General features: G+C 37.1%; 1 protein-coding gene across 2 annotated transcripts in view; it reads left to right on the top strand.

The window, feature by feature from the left end:
- Positions 1 to 25,893, top strand: part of RPAP3 (RNA polymerase II associated protein 3) — a 37,969-nt gene extending 12,076 nt beyond the window's left edge. For both annotated transcript variants that reach the window (XM_007072934.3, XM_042992156.1), the window contains exons 6-17: positions 3,835 to 3,956; positions 4,674 to 4,744; positions 5,882 to 6,007; positions 6,939 to 7,066; positions 10,904 to 11,025; positions 12,416 to 12,486; positions 12,604 to 12,705; positions 19,046 to 19,266; positions 20,527 to 20,713; positions 21,536 to 21,633; positions 22,339 to 22,439; positions 25,014 to 25,893. In XM_007072934.3, coding sequence (XP_007072996.1) covers positions 3,835 to 3,956; positions 4,674 to 4,744; positions 5,882 to 6,007; positions 6,939 to 7,066; positions 10,904 to 11,025; positions 12,416 to 12,486; positions 12,604 to 12,705; positions 19,046 to 19,266; positions 20,527 to 20,713; positions 21,536 to 21,633; positions 22,339 to 22,439; positions 25,014 to 25,099 — 1,435 coding nt within the window. In that variant the 3' untranslated portion in view covers positions 25,100 to 25,893. The remainder of the gene's footprint in view (positions 1 to 3,834; positions 3,957 to 4,673; positions 4,745 to 5,881; positions 6,008 to 6,938; positions 7,067 to 10,903; positions 11,026 to 12,415; positions 12,487 to 12,603; positions 12,706 to 19,045; positions 19,267 to 20,526; positions 20,714 to 21,535; positions 21,634 to 22,338; positions 22,440 to 25,013) is intronic.
- The last annotated feature ends 209 nt before the right edge of the window (positions 25,894 to 26,102 follow it).

Here is a 26,102-nt window from a genome sequence, read left to right as displayed (position 1 = left end):
GGACTTCTTTTGTCTTGCTGCTTTTAGGATTTTTTTTTTTTTTTATCACAGTATTTTGCAAGTTTAATTACAATATGTCTGATGTTGGTCTGCTTCTGTTGATTTTGATTGGAGTTCTCTGTGCCTCCTGGATTTGGATGTTTATTTCCTTTCCCAGATTAGGGAAGTTTTCAATTATTATTTCCTCAAATAAACCTTCTGCACCCTTTTCTGTCTTTCTTTCTGGGACTCCTATGATACAAATATTACTACATTTGATGGAATCACTGAGTTCCCTAGTATTCTCGTGATCCATAATTCTTCTCTTTTGTTCAGCTTTATTATTTTCCATTATTCTATCTTCTGTATCACTTATTTGTTCCTCTGCTTCTTCCATCGTTGTGGTCATTACATGCAGTCTGTTTCAAATCTCAGTTATTGCATTTCTCATTTCTGACTGTTTTTTAGCTCTTTTTTCTCTGTGGTACGGCTGTCCCTGATGTCTTTCATGCTTTTCTCAAGACCACCAAGTATCCTTTTAAGTGTTGCTTTAAATTTTCCATCAGGCATATTACTTATGCTTTTTTTCCATTAGATCTCTGTTCAGGATCTTTTCTTGTTCTTTCTTTTGGGATGAATTCCTCCATGTCGGCACTTTGTCTGAGTCTCTGTCTTCTTCTCTGTGTTACAAAAGCCTGTTATGTTTCCTGCTCCTGAGAGTCATGGCTTTGTGAAGAAGAGGTCATATAAGTGTCCAAGGCATGGAGCTTCAGGAAGTGTCTCTGGTGTGTGCTGCATGCACTCTGCTGCTGGGTTTTGGCTGCTCTGTCTTTCAGGTCAGTCATCTGCAGAGGCTCTCCTTGCCTGCAGTGGGCAGTGTTTGGATTAGCCAGAGTATGGGGAGTTTTAACTAGGTGTGCTTTGGTCCACTTATTAAATGAGACCTAAGTCTACTTCCACTAGAACCAGAGCTTTGCAGAACTCTATGGCCAGTAGCTGTGGTGCATGAAGAGGTTTCTGCTGGCTTTCTGAGGAAGGGCCTGCTGCTGTGTGACTTAGGCACTCTTGCCTGAGAAAAGCAGTGCCAGTGGAGCACAGGTGGGTGTGACTTGGTGTGAGCAGGTAGGGCAGCCAGTGTTGGCACCGTGTTGTTTACTGAAGTTGGTTTATGCTGGGTGGTAGGGGAGGGAACTGGTGTCAGCCAGCTCCTTTGTCCTCGGAGAGGGGTCTCTGTGCTCTCAGGGAAGCATTCCAGAAGAGCAAATAATTTTCCCTTGTGCATCCCAGGTGGTTTTCAGATTGCTGGTTTCATGCTCTTTCCATGTTGCCTGCCTGGAACAGTGCAGTGCACTTTGGGCTCTGTTGTAGCCAAGGCTGCTGACTTTTAAAACTCCAGACTTTAGGGACCTGGTCTGGTGGGGACCCTTGCTGGTCTTCTGGAGGAGGGTCTCACTGTGCTGGGATGGATGCAGTTTTGACCAAGAAGGGCGATCGCTGTAGCTCAGGGTCATGGGATTTGGAGCAAAGCAGGTTAAATAGCCAGTGTCTGGGTTAGCTGCCCTCAGTCAGTGTCTCTGTGCCTACGCTGAGAGGTGTGGGGGGATGGAAATGGTTCTTTCATCCCCGGAGAGGCCCCTTTTTGAAAGCCACCTCTCATAGATGTGCTCCAAGAAAAGGGAACAATTTTAGGGGATCCTCAGATCACTGTACTGTCTGCCCCAGGGTTGTTTGCCTGCCTGCCCTCCAGGAGTAGGGCGGTGCCCTTCAGGGCTCTATCCTAGCCCTGCCCTATGACCTCTAAAACTCCTGTCTTTGAGCCCTGCTGGTTGCAGAAACTAGAAAATTAGTCCCTTGTTTTCCAAACCAGTGGCTTTGGGGAAGTGTTCTCCCCTTGCGTTTCCCGGTGTGCTCTCCTCTCTCTTATCTTTCTTCACCACCAGGGCTTCCTCCCTGTATCCATTTTCCTGGTGCTGGATTGTTGGTTGCCTCCTTTCTTTCACTCTTTCCTTTTCTTCTCCCTCTTTCCCCCCCTCTCTCCCTCCCTACCACCCTTTTCTCCCTTCCTTAAAGCAGTGATAATGTTGACAGTTTTGTAGGTTTCTTGGGGTTGGGTCACAGGATGTATATATACGTTCTACTTACATGGTGATGACCAGTTGTACAAGTAATGCAAAGGTAGTTGTAGAAGTTTATGTTCTCATTAGGAGTGTGTGTGGATGCTTGCTCCGTGTCTTTACCAACACTGGTAGAATCGGGCTTCTTAATTGTTTTCAGTCAAGTGGGTGCAAAATGGTAATTCACCTTGGTCTTAATTTGCATTTCCACAACTGCTAATGAGGTTGAACATCTTATGTATTTATTTGTCACCTGTATTCCTTTGTTTCCCTGTGAAATGCCTGTTTTGTCTTTTGGGCATTTTTCTGTAAGTCTGTTTTTCTATTGATTTTTAAGAATTCTTTCGGGATACTAATCCTTCAGTGTTTATAATAATTATTTCCCCCCAATCTGCAGCTTTGCTTTTTTTCTTTCTCTGTGAAGTCTCAATGAGCAGAAATTCTTAATTTTAATATATTTCAATTTATTGGTTTTTTTTTTAGAGGTTAGCACTTTAAAAAATATAATTTGTTACAACAGTAGTTTCCCATGCTAAGCTCATAATAGTCTTCTATATTTTCTTCTAAAAGTTTTTAAGTTTTAATTTTCATGTTTAAGTCTTTATGTATGCTGAAGGTAGAAGTCTAATTTCGTATCTTTTCTATGACTATTTCAGTCATGTCAGTCTTATTTATTGAACATCCACACTTTCCCCATGGATCTGCAATGCCACCTTGTCATATGCTTAGTTTGCATGGATCTCTTTTTCTTTCTTTTTTTTTTTTTTATGTTTATTTACTTATTTTGATAGCGAGAGAGGGCAAGGGAGGGGCAGGGAGAGAGAGAATGCCAAGCAGACTCCGCACTGTCAGCACAGAGCTTGATGTGGAGTTCAGTCTCATAAACCATGAGACCATGAACTGAAATCCACTGAGCTCAACCCACTGAGCCACCTAGGTGTTCCACATGGATCTCTTTTTCATCATTCTGTTCTCCAGTTGATCTGTTGCCTATCCGTATAACTCATTCCATACTACATTTAATTGCTATAGCATTATAATAAGTCTCCATATTTGGCATAGGACATGTATTCTTACCTTATTATTTTTTGGGAATGTCTTGGGTATTCTTGGACTTTTGCTTATCAGTGTAAATACCGGAATCATCTTGTCAAACTCCTTGAAAAATTCTGTAGGTATTTTGATTCTAATTGCTTTGGATTTATAGATCAGTTTGGAGAGAATTATATTGCTATGGTTTTGTGACTTAGTATAAATCATGAATATGATATATCTCCACTTAAGTCTTTAATGTTTTTGAAGACAGTCTTCAAATGTTCTGCATATGGGTCTTACATATCTTTTGTTAGATTTATTTCTGTTTTTTTTGTTGTTGTTGCTTATCTTTAGTAAAGCAGTCACCTTGCAAACTTTCATTATTACTAACAGTGTCTCCAGATTGTTTTGAGTTTTTTAGGTAGACCATCACATCATCTGAGTTTTGTTCCTCTCCAGTCTTTTAGCTGTATATTTCTTTCTTGTGAAACTGCATTAGCCAGGACCTCTAATATAATACTGACAGAAAGCAGTGGTAGTGGGCATTCTTTTTCGTTTAGAGGGAATGTTACTTACATCTCACCATCATGAATTAATGCTTTTCAGTAGCCTTAAGTAAATAAAAGAAGATGGGATTTCAGAAACAAATTTTGAAGTTTTGGTTTGACAAATGAATATTATTAACTTCAACTTTTTTAAATTGCAGATTTGCTGTTGCTGAGTCTGATTGTAATTTAGCGATTGCCTTGAATAGAAGTTACACCAAGGCTTATACAAGACGAGGTGCTGCTCGATTTGCTTTGCAAAAGTTAGAGGATGCCAAAAAAGGTATTAATATTTTCATCTTATTATTATCTAAAACACTCTTTAATAGTTTAATTTAACAGATGCTATACAAAGAATACTAGGTAATCACAGTTACTACCCTCAGAGAGATTTCTATATTTGAAGAAATCTCATTTTTGCTACTTTGGGAAGGAATGCATTATTTGCCACCAATCAGACTTTGGTTCAAATTCTTACTCCACTGTGTATTAGCTATGTGACCAAGGGGAAGGTTGTGGGTCCCCTATGATTTTCAGTTTTCCCGCCGTAAAATAGGGATTAAAGCATCTTGTTGGATATCGTGAGGCAGAGAGGCACGGCACATAGAGTCCGTGACATGTTTTTCTTCATTTGTAAAGTCTAAGCCTTTTGTTACTCCATAAAATAAGTTTGTGTACTATAAATCATAAAATCTGAATAAAGTTGATAATCTAATAGGATTCTGTGTTTCTGGTTTTAAGATGTACAACTTAATGATAGTAAGTGTCCTTCCTGGGGCTGATGGAAGAGGGTGATTTGTCAAGGGATTCTGTTAGGATTTTGTTTGTCTTGGTGGAGAATGAAGATAGTCCAGTAACCGTCCTGTTGGTTAGTATTTCTTGGTTCCTCGTAATTTTGCTGTAGGATGCATGCCTGTTTGTCACATGTAGCAGATGATTGTTCTATGGAATTTTTTAATATCTTGTCTTTCACATATTCTTTATCTTCAAATTTACTTAGATTATGAAAAAGTATTAGAACTAGAACCAAATAACTTTGAAGCAACGAATGAACTCAGGAAAATTAATCAGGTAAAACATAGTTATTTAAGTGCATTACTTAACGTTTATTTGATGAAGTAAAGGTTTTTGCATAGTCTTTGTACCATAGATTACTTAATATAGGCTTTTTCTAATTTTAATTCTTTGTACTGTACAGTTTTACTAAACAAATTTGCAAGCTAGAGGAAGTAGAATAGTATTTCAGGATCCCTAGGAATCATCATTTAAAAAAGTCATCTGAGAGACACCTGACTGGCCCACTTGGTATAGAGTATAAGACTCTTGATTTTGGGGTTGTGAGTTTGAGCCTCACTGTTGGTGTAGAGATTACTTAAAATCTTCAAAAAAAATCACTGGAGGTTTTTCAACTCCTGCTGCTTTATTTTTTCCCAGATGACAATTATTTTTCTTTATCCCCATAATTTTTCTTTTTGGCTTGTGCTTTTATTTCTGTACTAAGTTTTTGCATATTTCTTTGATTTTGTTAGTTTTAAGTTGTTCTGTCTTTATAGTTTATATCTTAGCAAAAATAATACTAATTTTTTAACAGTAAGAAAATACTTAAAAAGTTTTTTGTCAAATTATACTGTACAGTTACATATTCCTTTCACTTTGCTGTTGAATCAGAGTCATAATTATTGTGCCATGTATTGAAACTTTGAGAAAAAAGTGACAATGATTGGGGAAAATCTGCTTTTAAATATTGCCATTACTTATAGCACATAAAATCTGTTGATAAATATATCAACTGTCTTATAATTGTTAACTGTGTTATATATTTTTGTATTTTGTCTGAGGTCAAGTAATGACTATGAATATGAAGTTTGAGAAATTTGGTGATGTCTTGATTATCCGTTTGTTTTTGAAAATAGTTTCTAGGATGGTGCCTGGCCTGTGTAGAATTTCAGTAAATATTTGTTGGATAAATAAATGAACAACTACCATTAGTGATTTTAATTGGAATAAGATGTGTATTAAATTTATTATGTATCTGTTTTGTTTTGTAATTTGAATTAGATTTTGAATTAGAGTGAAAGATATTATTTCAGTATTAATTTGAAGTATGGTAGAAATTCTAATATATTTGAGTAATTTAGTATTTCACAGTGAAATATGTATGCATCTTGTATTACTTGTTTTATTTTAGTGGACTACTGTGTCTCCTAGGCTTTAGCATCCAAAGAAAATTCATGCCCAAAGGGAGCTGATACGATGATTAAGACAACCGAAGAAGAGAAAAAGCAAATTGAACAGCAACAGAATAAGCAGCAGGCCATTTCACAGAAAGATCTGGTAATCCAGAGGGATTTCAACATACATATGTTTTGTTGAATTTGCTCTTTGTTTCTTGTTCATCTGTTTCTGTCTTCTCTAATATTTAGATTCTTCAGTAGGAGTTGCAAATTACACTAAAAACCTCTGGAGCTTATAATTCAAAACTTGAGTAATTGATGACTTGGTACATAATTAAAAAAAAAACATAGTTTAGGGAGCAAATTACTCTGATTATTTTAACATACTTACATATAGATGTAAATTTAGCGTAGAAATAAGTTACAGTTCATTCTTATATATAATTTTTTTTCCGCTAATTCACACTAGACTGTTTCTAATAAATTCGTTTAGAAATCGTTGACATTTAATTTAATATATCTGTAGTTTTTCATGGACCCACAGAAGATTTTTAATAAATACTTATGGAATGATTATTGATTGTGATAAGCCTATAAATCAATGTTACAGGGTAATCTGGTATGCACATTCTAATATGGTTTAATTTATCCTGTGTTTAGACATGTTAATGTTACCAAAGAATGAACTGTACAATTTTGGTACTCTGTCCTTTCACAAAAATTACTTGGGTTATGAAATTCTATTGTGCAACCTTTGGTGTAACTAGAGTATAATATTTAAGCCTATATTACAATGTGTTTTTAAATTAAGCTTTAACATTTAGTTAGTAGAATAATGGTTAATGCTGCAAAGTAGGATAGTAGTGTATGTTTCTTTTTAGTTCTGAAAAGAGAAGAATGCCATTACAAAAAACCACCTAAACTAATATTCTAAAGCATATATCGTGGACTAGATTTTTAACATTAAAATATACTTTAATTACTGGTATAATATTGTTGAGTATTCTCATAGTGTTTACTTAAGATTTGAATTCAACTAACTTTTTGGCATTTTTTTTCGTTCTTCTTTATATTTCTCTCCAAAATGATAGGGGAATGGATTTTTCAAAGAGGGGAAATACGAAAGGGCAATTGAATGCTACACTCGGGGGATAGCAGCAGATGGCACTAATGCCCTTCTTCCGGCTAACAGAGCAATGGCCTATCTGAAGATTCAGAAGTAAGTGTTGGATGTACTTAATGCTTTTCAGGGTGAAAATGAAATTTACCATAAATTGGCTTATTAGATAGACAATTAAATAAAATATAATTTATTTACTCCTGAGCATTAAATTTATTTTTTATTTAAAAAAAAATTTTTTTTAATGTTTATTTTTCACAGAGAGAGCGTGCGCGTGCGTGCATGAGTGGGGGAGGGGCAGAGAGAGAGGGAGACACAGAATCAGAAGCAGCTGAGCATTAAATTTAAATGAGAGAGAGAGAGAGACTGAATATCAGTATGTATTCAGTAAATATTAGCTCTTGTTATTATTTTCCCACTATTTTTGTTTTTTTTAATGTTTGTTTATTTTTGAGAGAAACAGAGACAGAATGCGAGTGGGTTAGGGGCAGAGAGAGAGGGAGACACAGAATCCCAAGCAGGCTTCAGGCTCTGAGCTCTCAGCACAGAGCCTGACGCGGGGCTCGAACTCATGAGCTGTGAGATCATGACCTGAGCCAAAGTCGGATGCTCAACCAACTGAGCCACCCAGGCGCCCCTATTGTCCCACTTTTAATAGTCTGCCATTACACAATTTAACATTAATTGTTTCATGCGTGTTATTCTGAATTAATGATTTAAAAATTATTAAAAAAAATCTTTTTAATGTTTATTGAGAGAGAGACAGCTTGAGTGGGGAGGGACAGGGAGAGAGGGAGACACAGGCTTCAGGTTCTGAGCTGTCAGTAACAGAGCCCGATGTAGGGCTCAAACTCATAAGCTGTGAGATCGTGACCTGAGCCGAAGTCGGACGCTTAACTGACTGAGCCACCCAGGTGTCCCTAAAAATTATTTTAACCTCAGAACCTTTTGGGCACATTTTTATCTGGAAGTGTTTTATATATGCATATCCATACATCACAAAAGAGAATTGTTGCCATTGAGATAAGCTGATTGATTATATATATACAGCTAAAACTTGGTCCTATGGTACTAAACAACTGTTCGGGATGTACTCAGGGGTTCCAAGTTGGACAATCAGGATAATATCTGACGGCAGAAACTGTGTCTCATGGTTCTTTATATCTGTTGTGATAATATTTTATACACTAGTGACAGAATTTAAGAAAAAACCATGTAAATACTTAAAATAGGGATTCGTAGTTACCTTGGTGCCATGGACCCCTTTGGCTGCATGGGGCACCTTCTTCAGAATAGTATTTTTCCATGTATAATTATACATTTGAGAGTACAAAGGAAATCAATTTTATTGAAACAGTTTTTAAAAATTTGTGATACAGTGATATACATACCACAACAAAATGAGAAACTACATTTAAAACATAGGCGAATTCGGGGTGCTGGGGTGGCTCAGTTGGTGAAGCGTCTGACTTCTTGATCTCAGCTCAGGTCTTGATCTCAGGTCTGTGAGTTCAGGTTCTATACTGGGCATGGAGCCTACTTTAAAAAAAATACAGGTAAATTTGGGGCGCCTGGGTGGCTCAGTCGGTTAAGCGTCCGACTTCAGCTCAGGTCGCGATCTCGCGATCTCACGGTCCGTGAGTTCGAGCCCCGCGTCGGGCTCTGGGCTGATGGCTCAGAGCCTGGAGCCTGCTTCCGATTCTGTGTCTCTCTCTCTGCTCCTCCCCCGTTCATGCTCTCTCTCTCTGTCTCAAAAATAAATAAACGTTAAAAAAAAAAAATTAAAAAAAAAATACAGGTAAATTTAAAGCTAAAAATGTTTTTGAAAGATGTAATGTGAAACTTTAGGTTTGGGGTGATCTGTGACATCTTCTTCCACATACTGATGAACTGATAAGTGTGGATAGGAAATACCCAAAAAGGTGCACAGATGATTGTGTTCCCAGTGTGATAACACGTGACCTTGCTCTTTGGCATCTGAATGACTGCTAGGGACAGAGTTGCCCGATAGTTGGCCAGTTAGGTCATAGGAGCATTTATAAACAGGGATTCTGTGATCACATACAAACAAACAGCAGGTTAAATTACTACTGTAAATCTGAAATAGTGGTGAGCATAAATAGTATTTTGAGATGTTTGTAACAGTTGTAATGTGATATGAAAATATCAGTGGTACTTATTAGTGTAAAATCACCTACTGCTTTTGCTACCGTGGTTTATTGTCTGCAGTTATAATGGAAAGAAAAGCTAAATCCCATTTAAAGTAAGTAACTGAAAATAAGCATGTAGTATTTTTTCCATTCAGCTTTTCACATCTCTCAAAGGACCTCAGGTTAGGAACTCCTGTCATATAAGTAAATTTTGTTTATATATATCCTCATTTAAACTAACAGACAAACATGGGGTGCCTAGGTGGCTCAGTCGATTAAGCATCTGACTTTGGTTCAGGTCATGATCTCGTGGTTTGTGGGTTCGAGTCCTGTGTTGGGCTCTGTGCTGACAGCTCGGAGCCTGGAGCCTGCTTCGGATTCTGTGTCTCCCTCTCTCTCTGCCCCTTGCTCTCGCTCTCTCTCTCTCTCAAGACTGAATAGATACTAAAAATTAAAAAAATAGACACAATTAGAGATACATTATTTTGATCAGTGAGAGTGAATAATAGGTTGAGAGGTGAAAAATAGGTTGAGTGTCCCAGTTCAGAGTGGAAAAGTTCATGTAACTTCTGAAAGGGCAAGTGGTTCATATTATGACTGTTATGCAGGGTCCAGTGATAGAGATAAGGCTGGAGAGCCAGACAAGCCCTTGGCTTTGTGCTCTTTAAAGTACTGTACCCTGAAAAGTGTGGGGGCCGTGTTCATGTCTTGAATGGGAGAATGACCTAATCAGCAAAGTAGAAAATATATTGGTAGAGGCATAGGGCCTCTATATTTGCACATATACAGACATACTCTTTCTTTCATTGAAAAGCGAATTAAAGGATTAAGGGATGTTTAAGTTCATTAGAAATTTTATTTTGTTCTTAGGAGGTCTTGTTTCAAGGGTAGGATAGCAGTCATGTAGGCCTTAGGGAAAATGTAATCACAGGAGATTCTCCTGTTTTAGAATATTTTTATTATGAAATGTTTGCAGCTTTCATGAAAGTAATATAATAAACTTCATGTACCAAATCATCTAGTTTTAACAAGCCGTACTTTTTTTGTTACATTTAGCTTTTTTCCCTCTGAATTATTGTAAAGCAAATCATAGGTATTATGACATCTAATCCCTAAAGGATTTTTTGTACATAACCATAATACCATTATCATGCCAAATAAATTTACAGTAATTCATTAATGTCATTTTGAAATATAGGAGGGTCTTAAGTTTTTGGTTTTTTTTTAAGGTCTCCTTAGCTTTTTGTTTTTATAGAGCACTACCCAGTCTGACTGAATTGATAGCTGGTTGCATGGTTGAGTAGAATTTATGAAAAGCGTTAGATGATATGCCATCACACATATAAGGAGTCCTAAGTCCCATGGTCTTGTTTTCCTTAGGTGGTGTCTATTGTGGGTAAATATTATTGAAGTTGTATTTGAAAATTAGTGCCAGTTCTGTTAGTGTAGTACTTACGTGTACTACACGTAAAGTTAGAGGGGAGGTAGGCTGCCAGCAGTGGGATTCTTTTGTCTGCTCTGCTTGTGCTTTACCATCATTCGATTGCATCCTTCCAGCACACTTTTTTCTGGCTTTCTTTTAATCTGGTACCTTTTCCCTCCTTACCAGATGATCCCAAGTTTTGGTGAGAATGAAGAATAAAAAAGAAATGGTCTTCCTTCAAAGACAGATTTGGGAGTTTTTAGTTGAAATAATATGCCTGCTTTTTACATTAGAAACTCAAGTTTATGTGAAGTTTTTCTATAAGCTGCATTTTCCAGTTGGTAATTTTGTCGTGTTTAACAGATATGAAGAAGCTGAAAAAGACTGCACACAAGCTATTTTATTAGATGGCTCATACTCTAAAGCTTTTGCCAGGAGAGGAACGGCGAGAACATTTTTGGGAAAGTTAAATGATGCCAAACAAGGTACGACTGTTTTATGACAACTGTCACTCACTTGTCCTGATGAGACTGCCAAGTTACAGAAGCAGAGATTCATGTAGCTTTTCCAGGGTTCAAGAATACAGAACTTAGAGAAGTAAATTTTCTTTCACAGTTTAGATCATTCATAGTTGGCATATTTGGAGGAATATGGCTTCCGTAGTGGACCGGATTATCTTTTACTTTAATAGCATATAGTCTAATCTGGCTAACTGCCAGTGGAAATTAATGAGTAATTTGAATTATCAGTGAAAAGGAAAAGGCAGAAAGAAAAGGGAAGGGGATCAGCTGTTCAGGGTTAGAGGATAATGTGGAATCTGGAGTGATGCGCCTTTTTATTCTTGGTACTAATTATTTTATTTTTCCAGGATCTGTCAGATTTTAAGTATTCATTCTGTTAGTTTCTTTAAAGAACCAACTTGGTTTTATTGTGTGTGTTTTCTGTTTCATTTTATTTCTGCTCTTTCTTCAGCTTTGTTTAGGTTTAATTTGCATGTTTTCTAATACTTTGACATCAGTACTTGGATTTTCAGCCGCCTTTTCTCATATGTGCATTTAAATATGACAGTTTCTCTCTAAGCCTGGCTTTAGCTGTAGCTCATGCATTTAAAAAATGGTAGTAAAATATACATAACGTGAACAAAATTTACCATCTTAATCCTTTTTAAGTGTACAGTTCAGTAGCATTAAGTATGTTCACACTGTTGTGCAAGCATCACTACCAAACATCTTTAGAACTTTTTCATCATCTAATCCTGAAAATCTCCCCATTAAATAAGAACTTCTTGTCCCCCCCCCCACTTCCAGCCCTTGGTAACCACCATTCTACTTTCTATCTATGAATTTGACTATTCTACATACGTTATATAAGTTGAATCATGCAATATTTGTCATTTTGTGTCTGGCTTATTTTATTTTTTTAACGTTTATTTATTTTTGAGACAGAGACAGAGCATGAACGGGGGAGGGTCAGAGAGAGAGGGAGTGTGTCTGGCTTATTTCACTTAGCATAATGTCTTCAAGGTTTAAGGCTGAACAATATCCCATTATATGGTCTCTTAGATTCTATCTTACATTTGCTGAGTGACCCTGTCATTCTTTAGTAGTGTGTGTGAGAGCTTTGGTGAGTTAGATGACCTCTAGGTCTTATTTGTATCATCTGTAAAGTGGCGTTGTGATGAGGGTTACAAGAGAATTCACATAAAGTAACTAGAATAGAACTTAGTAAATGCTTAGCTCTTACTGTTGCTCCCTGTTTCTAGCATCCTGAGCAAAACTTCTTGAGATAAACATGGGTTATTAACTAAATGTATCATGTCTTGAACTCCATAAAGTATTTCACTAATTTATTGTAGTTCTTAAAAATTCACTTTAGATTTTGAAACTGTTTTACTTCTGGAACCTGGGAATAAGCAAGCAGTAACTGAACTTTCCAAAATTAAAAAGGTAATGTGTTCTTTTCACCAAAATACGGTCTTATTTTCTGAAACAGAAACATATTATCTGTTAACATAAATAACTTGAGGATATTTTGATAGTCATGCTTACAAATTTATTTTCAAGGACTTAATTGAGAAAGGACACTGGGATGATGTTTTTCTCGATTCTGCACAAAGGCAAAATGTGATAAAACCTGTTGATAATCCATCTCATCTTGGGTCAACTGTAAGTGAAAAGCACTTTTCTTTCGGTTTTTTCCATTTTAAGTATCAGTGTTGTATTAATAAGAGTTGGAAACAAACTGTTGAATTAATAAACTCTGAAAAGAAATGTTGAAAGTTCTTAGGACCATTTGTAGAATCTTTAAAAAACACTTCTTAGGATTATTGACGTAATAAAACTGGAGAAAATTCAGCTATTTAGAATTCTGGTATAACTTTTTCAGTGACTTAATTTAGCGGTATAAATTTAAATATTTCCATATGTTTTCTGATATTAAAGATATTTGAAGTCGTTTTACATTTTATAATAATTAAATATTTTTAATTGCTAGTACCATTCTTGTTCGAGATTATGATTTTATTATAAGAGCTTTGCATCTTGTGTGGGGTTTGATCTAAAATCAGCACCTGAGTTCAACCACAACAGAAATAAGGTGAATGTGCTTTGCATGTCAACTCCTACTGTTCACATCCTCTGCAGGTGGAGGTGGTAGGTGCACTCCCCAGGGCCACCAAGATGTGGGAGGTAGAGGTGGCTTGTAGCGCATGAATGGTGATGAGGGGGGGGCATGGAGTAGGACGTGCAGGATGGTCCTGGTAAGGGAGGAAGTTCTCTTGCATCCATATTGACCTGCAGAACAGAAGTGAAAGCTATGTTGATATGACAGAAGAACCAATACCAGCAGCAGCTGAAACCCAAAAAAGCAGGTGTTAGCACCTGCCACCTTTCCTACCACCGGGTTGCAAGAGAGCAGCATCAGTGCCAGAAAACGCTACCCTTCCCACTGGGTGTCACCTACAGCTTGGGGGAATAGATGCCAGGAGGTTAAACGACTGTCACCACCCGTCACTGCCCATGTTTGCGAATGTAGAACAGCAAGGGGTCGCATCCTAGAGGACGAACACAAGTAATTACAGACTAATAAAGTAGCATTTCAGACAGGCATTCGCATCCCTCCCTCTCCGTGGCCACAGAAGGTTGTTATTTGTATATTGAGAAGAGAACGAATGGGAATAAAAAGCCCATACTCTGCACGTGGAATTATAGCCACTCCCATGGAAAAGTTCTGCCTGTCAGCCCTGACCTCCCTCTGTGTCCCTCCCAGACAAAGAAGTCTTCTCTGGGAGTTCTGTCAATGGCCTCAGATCTCTGGTTGGATAGGGATGTCTGGAGTCTTGCAGGGGAACTGAGAACGTGTTTTCTGAGAGGAGCATGTTACTTATAAATGTCAACTAAGCTCAGCTATGTTTATGTTACTTTGTTAATTCTGATTTTTAAGTACACTGTCAGACACAGTGATTATATTCTATGGAAAAAGACAAAAATTCTAAATGATAGGATCAACACAGATGTGTTTCAGCTTCTAGTATAAAACTCCCATGATGTATCATGAGGGGTGGTATCCATTCTAACAGTGACTCAGGACACAACAGAACGTGCTCATGTGAACGCAACTGAAGGACTTTGTGGGGAACTGGCCCTGCAGTTTTAACTGATTTTCTTTCTTCATAACTTCCATTTCCAGTGTACGTTTTCTAGCACAAATACGTGACTTCTGATAATTAAGCATATTTTTACCCAGGGTACAACTGGAGGGATTCCGTGTAGCGCATCTGCCACCAGAGAAGGAGCAGTGATGAGTTAGGAAATTTACCTAAGACCATTCAAAATGGCACAAAGCACACAGTGTAAAGTTGGAGGGATGAGGTTTCACATTTTCCAGTTGTGAGGATTACCGCAGACATTCTGAACAGGTTAATTGTCTCACTGGAGACAGGAGAGGAGGAAACAACAACCATCCCACATAGAGGAGTTCTTGGGAGTCAGCCAGGCCATGAGACTTCAGTATGGAGTGTGGTGCCATCCTCCTCGTGTTATTCCCAGAAATGCGCGGTAAAAGCCCTAAGGTCCTCAGCCTTTAAGTGCTTTTGGCTTCTGGAGGCACAACCAAGACAACAAGCTGAAAATCGAGAAGCCTGGAGGCTCCTGAGCTAAGAGTTTGGACTTTGAAAATAAGTAACGCAGCAGACACACCACACAACACACAAAACAGAGGTAAGGCCAGGAGAGGGTGCTGTCCAGAAAGATGAAGGTTTCCCGGAAGAGTCACAACTGAAAATGACCGCAGCGTCTCCCTTGTCCTCTGTACCCTTGGTAGAGACAGAGCTGCTGTTCCTCACGGGAGCAGCACCAGCTTCTGGATCTGATAAAGGCCCTAGGAGGACTGGAGGCCTGTTGTGATTTGCATAGATTGTGCAGAATTAAAAGAAACCCCCATTTATTCCTTCACCATCTTAAACTCTCTACTCTCAGGTCCCTGCTCAGAAGCAGAGAGTTTTTCACATGTTCAGGTGACCCCCAAGGATAAGGGGGAGACCTGTCCCTTTTACTTAGTGAAGACACCACAGGGCCCTGGTTCGGGTGTTTTCATAACTCATCAAACAACTGTGGACAGCCTGGGGCTCAGTCAGTTGGAAATAAAGTTAGAGGTGTGCCTCGTGGCTCGAAGAATCCAGCACATGGTCTTTGTACAATGCACATTTGCACAAGTGGTATGTCCACCTTGCTGTAAACAGCCTCATTCTCTCTGAGAGACACCTGCTCCCAGCTCTGTGTGGGGAAATGACACAGCCCATCGCATGTATGTCCGGAGAAACCTGAGGATCGTTAAAATGTCCTCAGTCAGGTTTATTACCCTAACATTGCAAAGCCCTCAGTACTATATCTACACCTTAAAAAAAAAAAAAAAAAATCAGCACCTACGGCAAAACTGTAGTATATGCAAATCGTCCTTAAAAATATACCATTGCACATTGTTTTTGGTATACTGTAGTATTTTTCATTAAGCCCAACAAAGCCAGTTTTTTCCCCCTGCAATATTAGAAGGAATAGCTGGTGTGAATTTAGCAATTTGTTCTGTGCTGGATCTTTAAAGTTATTCATTTAGGGCAAATATATATATATATAAATATATCTATATATGATATGACTCTATGGTAATTTCTAACATTCACATATACAGAAGAGTACACAAGACAAATTAAGATTTAAAAAATAATTATAAAGTGAACACCCATGAAATCAGCTAGGTCAAAACTTGAAAGGTGTCAGCCCCCAAAATCTCCCCGTGTGCCCCTCACTGCTTGTGATTCTCTCCCTGCCTCCTGGAAGTAACTGTTATGCATGGCAGATATTTTGAGAGAAATAATTTTGTAAGGAAGTCAAAACAGATACTTTGTCTTCTTTTTACAAAGGAAGAAAGGCAAAGAAAGTTTGTCAAGTTCATATTTCAGGTTAGTAACAGAATTTCTTAGTTTAATGCTTTTCCAGTGTTGTTTTTAATTCCACACCCAACGTGGGACTTGAACTCAGGACCCTGAGATCAAGAGTTGCATGCTCTACTGACTGAGACAGCCAGGCGCCCCCTAGTGTTCTTACTGTGACTTTATTCTGAGACTGTACTTGTTCATATGCCAGGCATAAACCTAGTAGCTTTTATACATTGTATGCATTTTCATACATTATGTTAATGTGCTGCTATTCTGTTCTTTTCAGTAAAGGTGATCAGATGTTTAATTAAAAGTGGTTTAAACTTTTACATCTTTGTAAGATGTTTTCACAAAAATTAATTCACAAGGTTTAAAAAGCTTTTGTCAGACTTCGTTGTCCATAATTATAAAAACATTGACATGTAGTAAACCAAATATCTGTGTATGTGATGTACCATGGCCAGTGTGCCCTGAGGAGCTTTTATATATTTGTTAGGTTCTCTTCTCCCTCACTTTAAAAATCAGTTTATGTTAATAGTTTGAAAACGCAACATGTATTTAAATCTTTTGTGGGAAGACCTCAAAACAAAACAAAACACCTCTATGAAATGTAACATCTGAGGTAAACCATTCTGTAAATGATCCCAAACAAAATCAGTATCCTAGCGGGGAAGGGAAAATTGCTGTTTATTTTTATAATAGGTCTCTATAGTAAAAAAGTGGGTGTTATTTAAAAAATCAAAGATGCAGTTTGATGTAATGTTTTTAAGAGTTGATTTTAGTCCCCCTTCATAAACTTTGAAGTCTTGGGCCAGTTACCAAATCCCTGTGTGATCCTTACTTTTTCTCCTTGAGAATAACTCACAGGTTAGTTTAGATCAAAGGAAATAATACCGATTAACGCTAAGGCAGTTTTAGGTGAAATGAATATTAATTTCCTTTTCAGGAACCTGATCACGGGAAAAGTGGTCAGGAAAGAGAGGAAAGCCCAGGACGTGGAGAGAGTCCTAGGATGATTTTAGTCAAGTGAGAGCCTAGGCCAGGGAAGTCTCTGTTTCAAGGGCTGACAGCCTGAGAGCACTTCTGGCAAATCTCCGGAGAGAATGTAGAAGAGCAGTGATGTAGATTATCTGGGACCTGGGGCTCCCTAATGGGTGGTAGTAAATGAAGCGTTTCCTGATCTCATAGCCTCTGCTGAAATACTTTATTTTCATTTCTCTGTTTTCCTGTAGCAAAACTTCACCTTTCTACCTGGTACTTCCCATCTCTTTCTCCCTTTCTGTTTATTATTTTTCTCTTCCTTTTCTTGAAATGGCCATATTCATATAGAGCTAGGTAAAATGTCATGCATCTAAATTTAATTTAAAAAAAAATGGTTAATTGAAGCTTTCATATATTCTTACATCTTTCTGTAGTGATATCTTTTGTGTTTGACTCCTGTTAACCAGCATACTGTCATTCCCCCTGCCCCCCTAACCATCAGTAGCCCTCAGCAGCTCCCAGTGGGAGCTGCCTACACTTAATAGAGACCACCGATTAGGAAATTTTAAAATTGGGATCATGTTGACACATCTGTTGTCAGTGAAAGGATTTGGCTTTAAATGGGACTATATTGATTTAGTTCAATGATTATTGCCTGTCAGAAATGACAGTTTATTTTGCAGCACTAACACATGCCCATTCTTGGTTAATATCTTCATAGAAAACTGTTGCTGTTGATTTTTCTCAGCAAAGCGGCCTTAGCTTAACGTAATTGCACTTTAAATAGAACTGCTACTGTGATTCTGTTAACAAATTTGCTAATGGCTTTTAAAAGTTATGTTCATCCAGTAACATTTGGTTGTTAACTGTTAGTCTTAGCTGTGTTAATAGAATGTCTGCATTTAACATTGAGTTTGTATGTCATTGAGTTCAGTATATATGTCAAAAAAGTTTTTTTTTTTTTAATGTTTGTTTATTTTTGACAGAGAGACAGAGCATGAGCGGGGGAGGGGCAGAGAGAGAGGGAGACACCGAATCCAAAGCAGGCTCCAGGCTCTGAGCTGTCAGCCCAGAGCCTGACGCAGGGCTTGAACTCACAAACCATGAGATCATGACCTGAGCCAAAGTTGGATGCTCAACCAACCGACTGAGCCACCCAGGCGCCCCCAAAAAGTTTTTATATCTACAACGTTTTGATTTAAAGTTCAACCATACAGTTGGAATGAACACTTAGATTATATTGAAGAAAAATTTTTTATTACTAACAGAGTATTATATGTAAACTTAAGAAGAAATTGAACATGTTTGACACAGTGACTGAAAGAGTGAACCCTATTTATTTTATTAAATTAAAAACCATACGGTCAAGTCTTACCAACTTCGTGAATATCTTTGGCAGATCTTTAATCCTTCGCTGGTTTTATCCAGCTGCTACATATTAGAAAATCTACTTCGATTTTAATGTTAGTCTGTTTCATACAGAATACTAATTAACTGACCTTTTTCTGCGTGTCTTCAGTTAGCCCACTGTAGGTTTGGCTATCATTTTTCTTGGCTTTGTTGCCTGTAGGATGAAGTCCAAACTCCTTGACATGGCGCATAATTCCTTTATAACTGCCTTTAAGGAGCCTTTCAGGCTTTGTCCATACCACCACTCCTCCCCTTGCACCAGCCCCATTGGACTTCTCATATTTCCACTGACCATGCAGTGCCCTTCCACATTGCCGTTCATGTGTCCTTTTTCTGTGAAGCCTCCCTTGTTCTCTTAGCATTTTGTACTTCACCTTTTATAGCATGCATCCCATTGTCTTGTAATTATGTATAGGAGCATCTCTTCTTTCTCCCATTTAGACTTCCATATGGTAGGGACTGTGCATCTTTTTAGTCTTTATATTCTCAGAGTATGACTCCTGTGTGTCTAACCATCAAATTGAATTTACTTACAACTGTTAGTCTGGGAAATTAAAATCCAAGTACATTCTCAAAATACATAGCCGATATCAGCTGTAAGAACACTGCAACCTTTTAATTTGTGATCCTAAAATAGAAAACCCTAATACGTTGATTTAAAGAATTGATTTTAATTGTTTTAGAAACCACTCAAGAAGGTTATTATTGAAGAAACTGGTAATTTGATACAGACTATTGATGTGCCAGATACTGCTGCTAATAACATTACTCTGGCAAATGGGATAGCAAGTGCAGGCGCTACAAGTAAGAAAAATTCAAGCCAAGATGACCTTTTGCCCACAAGTGATATTCCAAAAGCAAAAGTACTGAAAATAGAAGAAATCAGTGATACTTCAGTCCGGCCGTGAGTAGAAGAAATACTCTTATTTTATACTCATCTGGAATGGTTGTAATTCACTAGAAAGTTGATATTACTGATGAGACTTCTGGTTTGTGCTCATCACCAAAATTCTTTGAACTGCCCAACTTCACATTCTAGTTTTTCTTTTTCATATGTACTTAACTGTAAGAGAGGGTTCGTTTAAGGTGTGATCACTATTCCTATACCATAGTGGGAGAGTTAGAAATAAGAAAGTATCTTGAGCAAATTGATTCTGTGCATTTTTGTTCTAGAACTTCAGTGTATGTATTTCACTTTTTAATTTAGAAAAATCTTTAGTTTCTTTTTTATGAAAATTTTTAATGTTTATTGTTGAGAGAGAGAGAGACTGAGAGTGCACACAAGTGGGGGAGGGGCAGAGAGAGAGGGAGACACAGAGTATGAAGCAGGTTCCAGGCTCTGAGCTGTCAGCACAGAGCCCGATGTGAGGCTCGAATTCACGAACTGTGAGATCATGACCTGAGCCGAAGTCGGACACTTAACTGACTCAGCCACCCGGGCACTCCTAAAAATCTTTAATTTTTTAAAAGGAAGCTTCATAAAAAGTGTAGAATTTAGTCATCGTTATTCTAGTCATTAATACATAAGATTATTTGTGGGCTCCTTAAATTATGCTTGGAATTTTAAAATAGTCATATGTATGCTTAATGGTAAGAACATAAAAGATATAGATTAATTCGGTTTATTTTGGGATGTTGAAGCTTTATTCATCCATTCTTGTATTGCCACTCAGCAATCCTATTAAAAGTTTTTTTTTAATGTTGAATTTCAGTGGTTTTATTTAAAGTGATAGTGATAAGTGATTTGAGGAAAACACTAAGTAGGCAGATATTGTTTTTAAAGGAGGAGGCACTTAGTGTCTTGGAGTATCTTTCTTGACACGTGCTAATTCAGATTTCGGAAAGGCTGAGTTGTGAGTGTATGTGATGTAGTAATGTTGTATATAGAAATGGTGCGCTTTAAAAGGTGACCAGGTTATATTAGCCCTATAGATGAGAATAGTTGTTATATAGCCAGTATGTGAAAATTTGGAAAAGTATAATCTGTCTTACCAAAAATACAGATATTGACAGCTAAAAGAATTTGCTATGTGCAGAATATAAATAGTTACAATAATATATTAGTAAAGTCAGAAATTAAAAAATCTCTGTTGATGTCTCCTTATATAAGCTTTGACGATTTGTGGTTCTTTTCTAATTGTTTGATGCCTCTGAAATATTTCAGACCCCAAGTCAACCTGAAACAGGATGTATGTCAGTCTTTCAGTGAGAAGACTTCTATACAGATAGACAGAGCACCTGCTCAGTTTATCACTACTGTTCTTCCTCCTGTTCCTGCAAACTCGTTTCAGCTTGAATCTGATTTCAGACAACTTAAAAATTCCCCAGATATGTTGTATCGGTATGTGAAGGTAAGAAAGAGGAAGCTAGCAGTTCTAGTTAAGTGAAAGGTCAGAGCTGCTTTTGTCACTATATAATAAGAGTACTGTATTTGCTCTTGTATAAGAGGGTTGTAGAGCACTTGCTGAATGCTTATATTACCCTGGCCAGACTATTTTAAATACTTGCAACCAGGAAGCCTTTGGAAATAGGTTCTGTGTTAAATTCTGTGGTCTAAAATAACTTAATCTAATTTGAAAAACCATAACCTAAACTTAATTCTTCATTCTTCTTTAACTTCTTTAAGAAGTTAAAATACATTGAGTGCCTTCCATGTGCCCCAAGCAACTGCTTGCAATATTTAGGCAATCATTCTCCTGAAAATGAGCTCTTATTTGCTCCCAGAAAAAGAACAAATCTTATGAAATTGACCAAATAATGGATTTTAGCATTGTCTTTCTCAAGTGTGATTACAGTAATAATCCCTTGCAATTTTCCAGAACGCAATTACTTCTAAATACATTGTCTCATGTAATTCTATTTTTTAAACTGTCCGGTTATTTTTATTGCTCCTTGAGAGCACTCTCAAGTTTCCTGTCTCTCCTAAGGGGGTGTACATCTCCCATCTCTCTGTTCATGAGATTTTTCTCTGCCTTGAGCAGAGTGATTATCTTACAGTTCCTCTTTTGTTCTATCACATTTACATTTCACTGTGACCTCATTATTACTCAGTAAGGACTAATGCATAATAGTTATTCTTTACCATATTCACCTAAGCAATTGTTATATACATAATTTGTGATATGTGAATGTTGCCATAATGTAGTTTTCTAACTCTTTATATCTCTTCCAAGAAAATTGAACCATCCATGTATCCTAAGTTGTTTCAGAAGAATCTAGATCCAGATGTATTCAACCAAATCATTAAAATTCTGCATGACTTTTACATTGAGTAAGTTGAATTTTTTTCCCTTATACCTGTGTGTTGTAATGTTACACTGTTTCTAGTGATTTGGGAAAGTCATTCTCTTGGATTTCATTATTACTACCTTCTGTATAACTAAATCAGCTTTCTAGTAAATTTCAGCATTACAGAAGTTGTAAAAAGATGACAAGTGCAAGCAATAAGAAGAGAAATGACTAGGTAGGAGGAAAAAGGACTTAAAAATTAAAAAAAAATTTTTTTTTTAACGTTTATTTATTATTGAGAGACAGAGACAGAGCATGAGCACGGGAGGGGCAGAGAGAGGAGACAGAATCTGAAGCATGCTCCAGGCTCTGAGCTGTCAGCACAGAGCCTGATGTGGGGCTCGAACTCACAAACTGTGAGATCATGACCTGAGTCGAAGTCGGACGCTTAACTGCCTGAGCCACCCAGGCGCCCCTTAAAAAAACATTTTTTAAAGAAAGGAAGGTGTAGAAGTGACAGATGTGATAGCAAGTTAATAAAGTCTGTGCTAAGCTTCACATTTAGGAATATTGTAATTTCTTCAGTTGACGATAAATCTCTTCATTTGGGCACTTAAAATATAGACTATATCCAGGGAGAAAGATAAATGGAGGTCTTATTTCTATATAATTAGAAATACTGTGTTAGAAAAAACCAGAATTAAATGAGCTACTTTTAATCATTTGTTTTATATTTGGATTATTTCAGGAAAGAAGAGCCATCACTCATCTTTGAAATCTTACAGAGACTTTCTGAACTAAAAAGGTTTGATATGGCAGTGATGTTTATGTCAGAACCTGAGAAAAAAAGTAAGTTCTGTGAAGAAAGCTTTTCCAGATCTCTTTATTCTGACATGTTCCTTTATGTTTTCAACAAACAGTAGGGAACATGTATTGAATATTTACTATGTATAAGGCACATACATTTAAATTTAATCACAAGTTAAATTGAATTAAGTGAAATAAAATCTTGTAATCCTGACAACAGCGTTATGAGTTGTAGGTGTGATTATCAGTTCCCTTTTACAAAGGTGGAAACTGAGGCATAGAGAGGTAAGGAACTTGACCAAGGTCACCTAGGTAGGAAGTCAGACCCAGGATTCAACCTTAGGCAGTCTGGCTTTATAGTCTGGACTCTTCTTGAAAATGCATCAGAGCATAACGGTGGAGAGCCTGCTGTCGTGGACCACGTAAAGGGTACCTGCCACAGGAGCAGGTAACTGGGCATGAGTGCAAGGAGGTGGGACTCATACTATGAGAGTAATTTTCTTGTGTTTGATTTCAGCTGAATCCTCAGAGAAGCACAGGAGTTGATTAATGAAGAGGGTGGGGAAGAGTTTTGACCCAGGGAGTGACGTATGCAGAAGTTCTGAGGCAGGAGAGAGCAGACTGAATTCAGAAACTAAGTACAGTGCAGCTGGATTATGGGGGGGAAATTGGCAGGTGATGAGCCTGCAGAATTGTATTCCTTATTTATTTCTACATCTTGGTCTTTACCATGAGGTGTCAGCTTAGGGAAACCTGACTAAAATCGACCTGTGCGGGAACTTCAATTACTTAGAGTTTGGGACTTTACTTAAGTTTTAGGAAAAAGAGAAAGGTATTAGAATACAAGAGTACCGGTTGTTTAGTTTTAAAAATAGCAAAAACTGTGTACCATTTTCATATACCTCCTGGACTAAACGTACTTTGGGCTCCTTTTCTTGTTTATGTTTCTCGCAGCAACGTTGAGTCTGAATCACTAAGAAAAATACATTTTACATTGTACTTAGAGAAGTGGACATGTAATTTTACATGAACTTTTTGGGTAGAGTTTAAAAAGTAAAAGACGTTTCTGTTTTAAGTCAAAAATAGCCCCTGAAATTCCCTAAAAAATATTGGCTTCTCTTAATTACTATTCTAATCTTTTGTACTACTTTTTTTCCTGCTCCACTATACTGACTTTATATCTTTAGATATATCAAGCTAGTAAACTTATTTTGGCCTTTGGCGCTCTGCGTTTGGCCGTTGCCTCAGCCTAGAATGTCTTCCCCTTGCCTACTTCTTCACTTCATTCAGTTTTCACCTGAGAGTTGCCACCTCAGAGGCACCTTTTCTCAGTAGACCTACTCAGAATAACTGCTCCTCTGCCCTCCCTCATCACCTCTGGCTTCTTACCCTGCTTCACTTTTCTTCATAGTATGTAACTAGCTGAAAATATTTCCTGTATTTGTTTATTATTTTTCTCTCCCTGTTAGAATGAAAGCTCCCTGAGAACAGGATCTTTGTGTACCTTGTTCTCTAGGCCTCAGGGCGTAGAACCGTGCTTAGTGCATAACAGCCTGTCAGTATAAATGCATTGAATAAAGGAGCTTCTTGCTACTGTCATGTGGGAAGTTCAAGTGTATTCAAAGAATGGGAGTTGTTTCCTTAGACTGGCCTACCAACAGTACTGTCTTGGTTGGGTCACCATTGCCAGCCAAGGGGAGCACCTGGGGAGCACCTGGAAGGGCTCCTGGCATGTAACTAAGCATTTAATTAATATTTAGCTGTTGTTATCTGTTGTATCATTAACAACCAGTAGCTGGTTTTAATGTTGAGAAATGTATGAACTATAACGGAGTTTTCCAAAGTGTTGAATGTGGGCCATTCAGTGGTATGAAAGGTGATTTTATATGATTTATAGGCAAATTCTGTTTTACTTTTTTAAGTTTATTTTTTTATTTTGAGAGCGAGAGAGCACACGAGCAGGGGAGGGGCAGAGAGAGAGAGAGAGAGAGGGAAAGAGAATCCCAAGCAGTCTCCATAGTGTCAGCACAGAGCCTGACTTGGGGCTAGAACCCACAAACCATGAGATCATGGCCTGAGCTGAGATCAAGAGTTAGACGCTTAACAGACTGAGCCACCCAATCGCCCTGTTTTAACTTTTAAGGGTTACATATTTTATTAGATATTATAAAAATGTATCACTAACATGATTTTGTGATGTTATTAGGAAGTTTTAATTTACAGTAGTGATACAGAATTTTCTTTTAAAATAAAATGGTTTCAGTTTAAAAAACAGTTAATTGAAATATTAAGTAACTAAAAGTATACTTGTTACACAGGCAAAAGTGTTTAAGGTAGTACAGAATCAGTTAAGTTTAATCTGCAAGTTTAATGTTATTGAGAAAGTAGGGGAATTTTTTTACAGAATATTCTGGTAAGAAATGTCATTAGTTTCCTGTGTTTTTTTCTCAGATAACCTTTTTAAATATCTGAATTAGAATTTATAAATAATCCTAATGATTATTGCTTTAAAATATGAAGAGTTTTACTTGGCAAATCAGGTTATTGCCTTTAGTTTTTGTTTCACTTAGTTTTTAAAAAATGGAGATTAAAATGATTCTTTTCTCTTTTTTTCAGTTGCACGTGTGTTGTTCAATCACATAGACAAATCAGGATTGAAGGATAAGTCTGTTGAAGAACTTAAGAAAAGATATGGTGGCTGATTTCCATTGTTTACTGAAATTATTGTCTTTGACTTTCATATGTAAATTTTTTTTTACTGAAAATAAAGTATTTTGCTTTTTAAGAAAATGAAATCATACAGGAAAGGAGTATCTGTAGACGTAAGTTAATTGTACAGTGAACTGTGACTTAAGTAATGAGAAATGTCCTCAAGTGAACTATTTATAAGTCATTTTCCAGAAATAAAAATATAATGTATACTTATGAAGATCAATATTTTACGTCATTTAAAATTTTAAATCTACATTCTTCAGTACCCCATAATTATAACAGTATTTTTATATTTTCATGTTTTTGTAGCCATGTGACAAGGTTGCTTCGTTAGCATATGAATAAAGTTATATTGGTATAGAGGTTAAGTAGATAAACAGTTTCTATAGTTTTAATATCATTATGCTAGTTAAGTAATATAAAATTATTTAATTGCAGGGTATATAATTTTAGTATTTATGTTGAAAGGACACTGTTAACTAGACTCTTTGAACAGGTTAATCAAAGAGTCACAGCATCCTTCAGTTTTCATGCTGCAGTTTTTTTTCCTCCTGATATCCACATTTATGTCTTCTAAAGGCAGACAATTATGTAAAGTGTAAGAATTTTAAAAACTAAGAATGTTTAAAGTTGTAATTAGCATGTAGCCTGCGTGTGTGTGTGTGTGTAAGTGTGGTGGTGTCTGTAAAGCTTCTGAAAGCAAGGCTGGTGTTCTACTCATCCTTGTTTTACATATTACCTGGCACAGTCCTTTGCACATAATAAAGCACTCAATTGGTATTTACACAATTTAATTCATTTTTACCATAGGAATCAACTTTAGTAAATGTTTAAAATAGCACCCTAGCAAATTTTGGGCATACTGTAAATGTTAAAACTAAGTTAATTTTAGAGGCCATCAGGTTGTTAAAATATTAGGTCACCATTCTGTAGCTGTTATCAGCATCAGTAAGACAAATTTAGGACTTTTATTTTATACTGTTGGTTATTTTG

This window comes from Panthera tigris, chromosome B4 (assembly GCF_018350195.1).
Source record: "Panthera tigris isolate Pti1 chromosome B4, P.tigris_Pti1_mat1.1, whole genome shotgun sequence".
NCBI classification, from domain to species: domain Eukaryota; kingdom Metazoa; phylum Chordata; class Mammalia; order Carnivora; family Felidae; genus Panthera; species Panthera tigris.
This window is presented reverse-complemented; position numbering and strand designations above follow the sequence as displayed.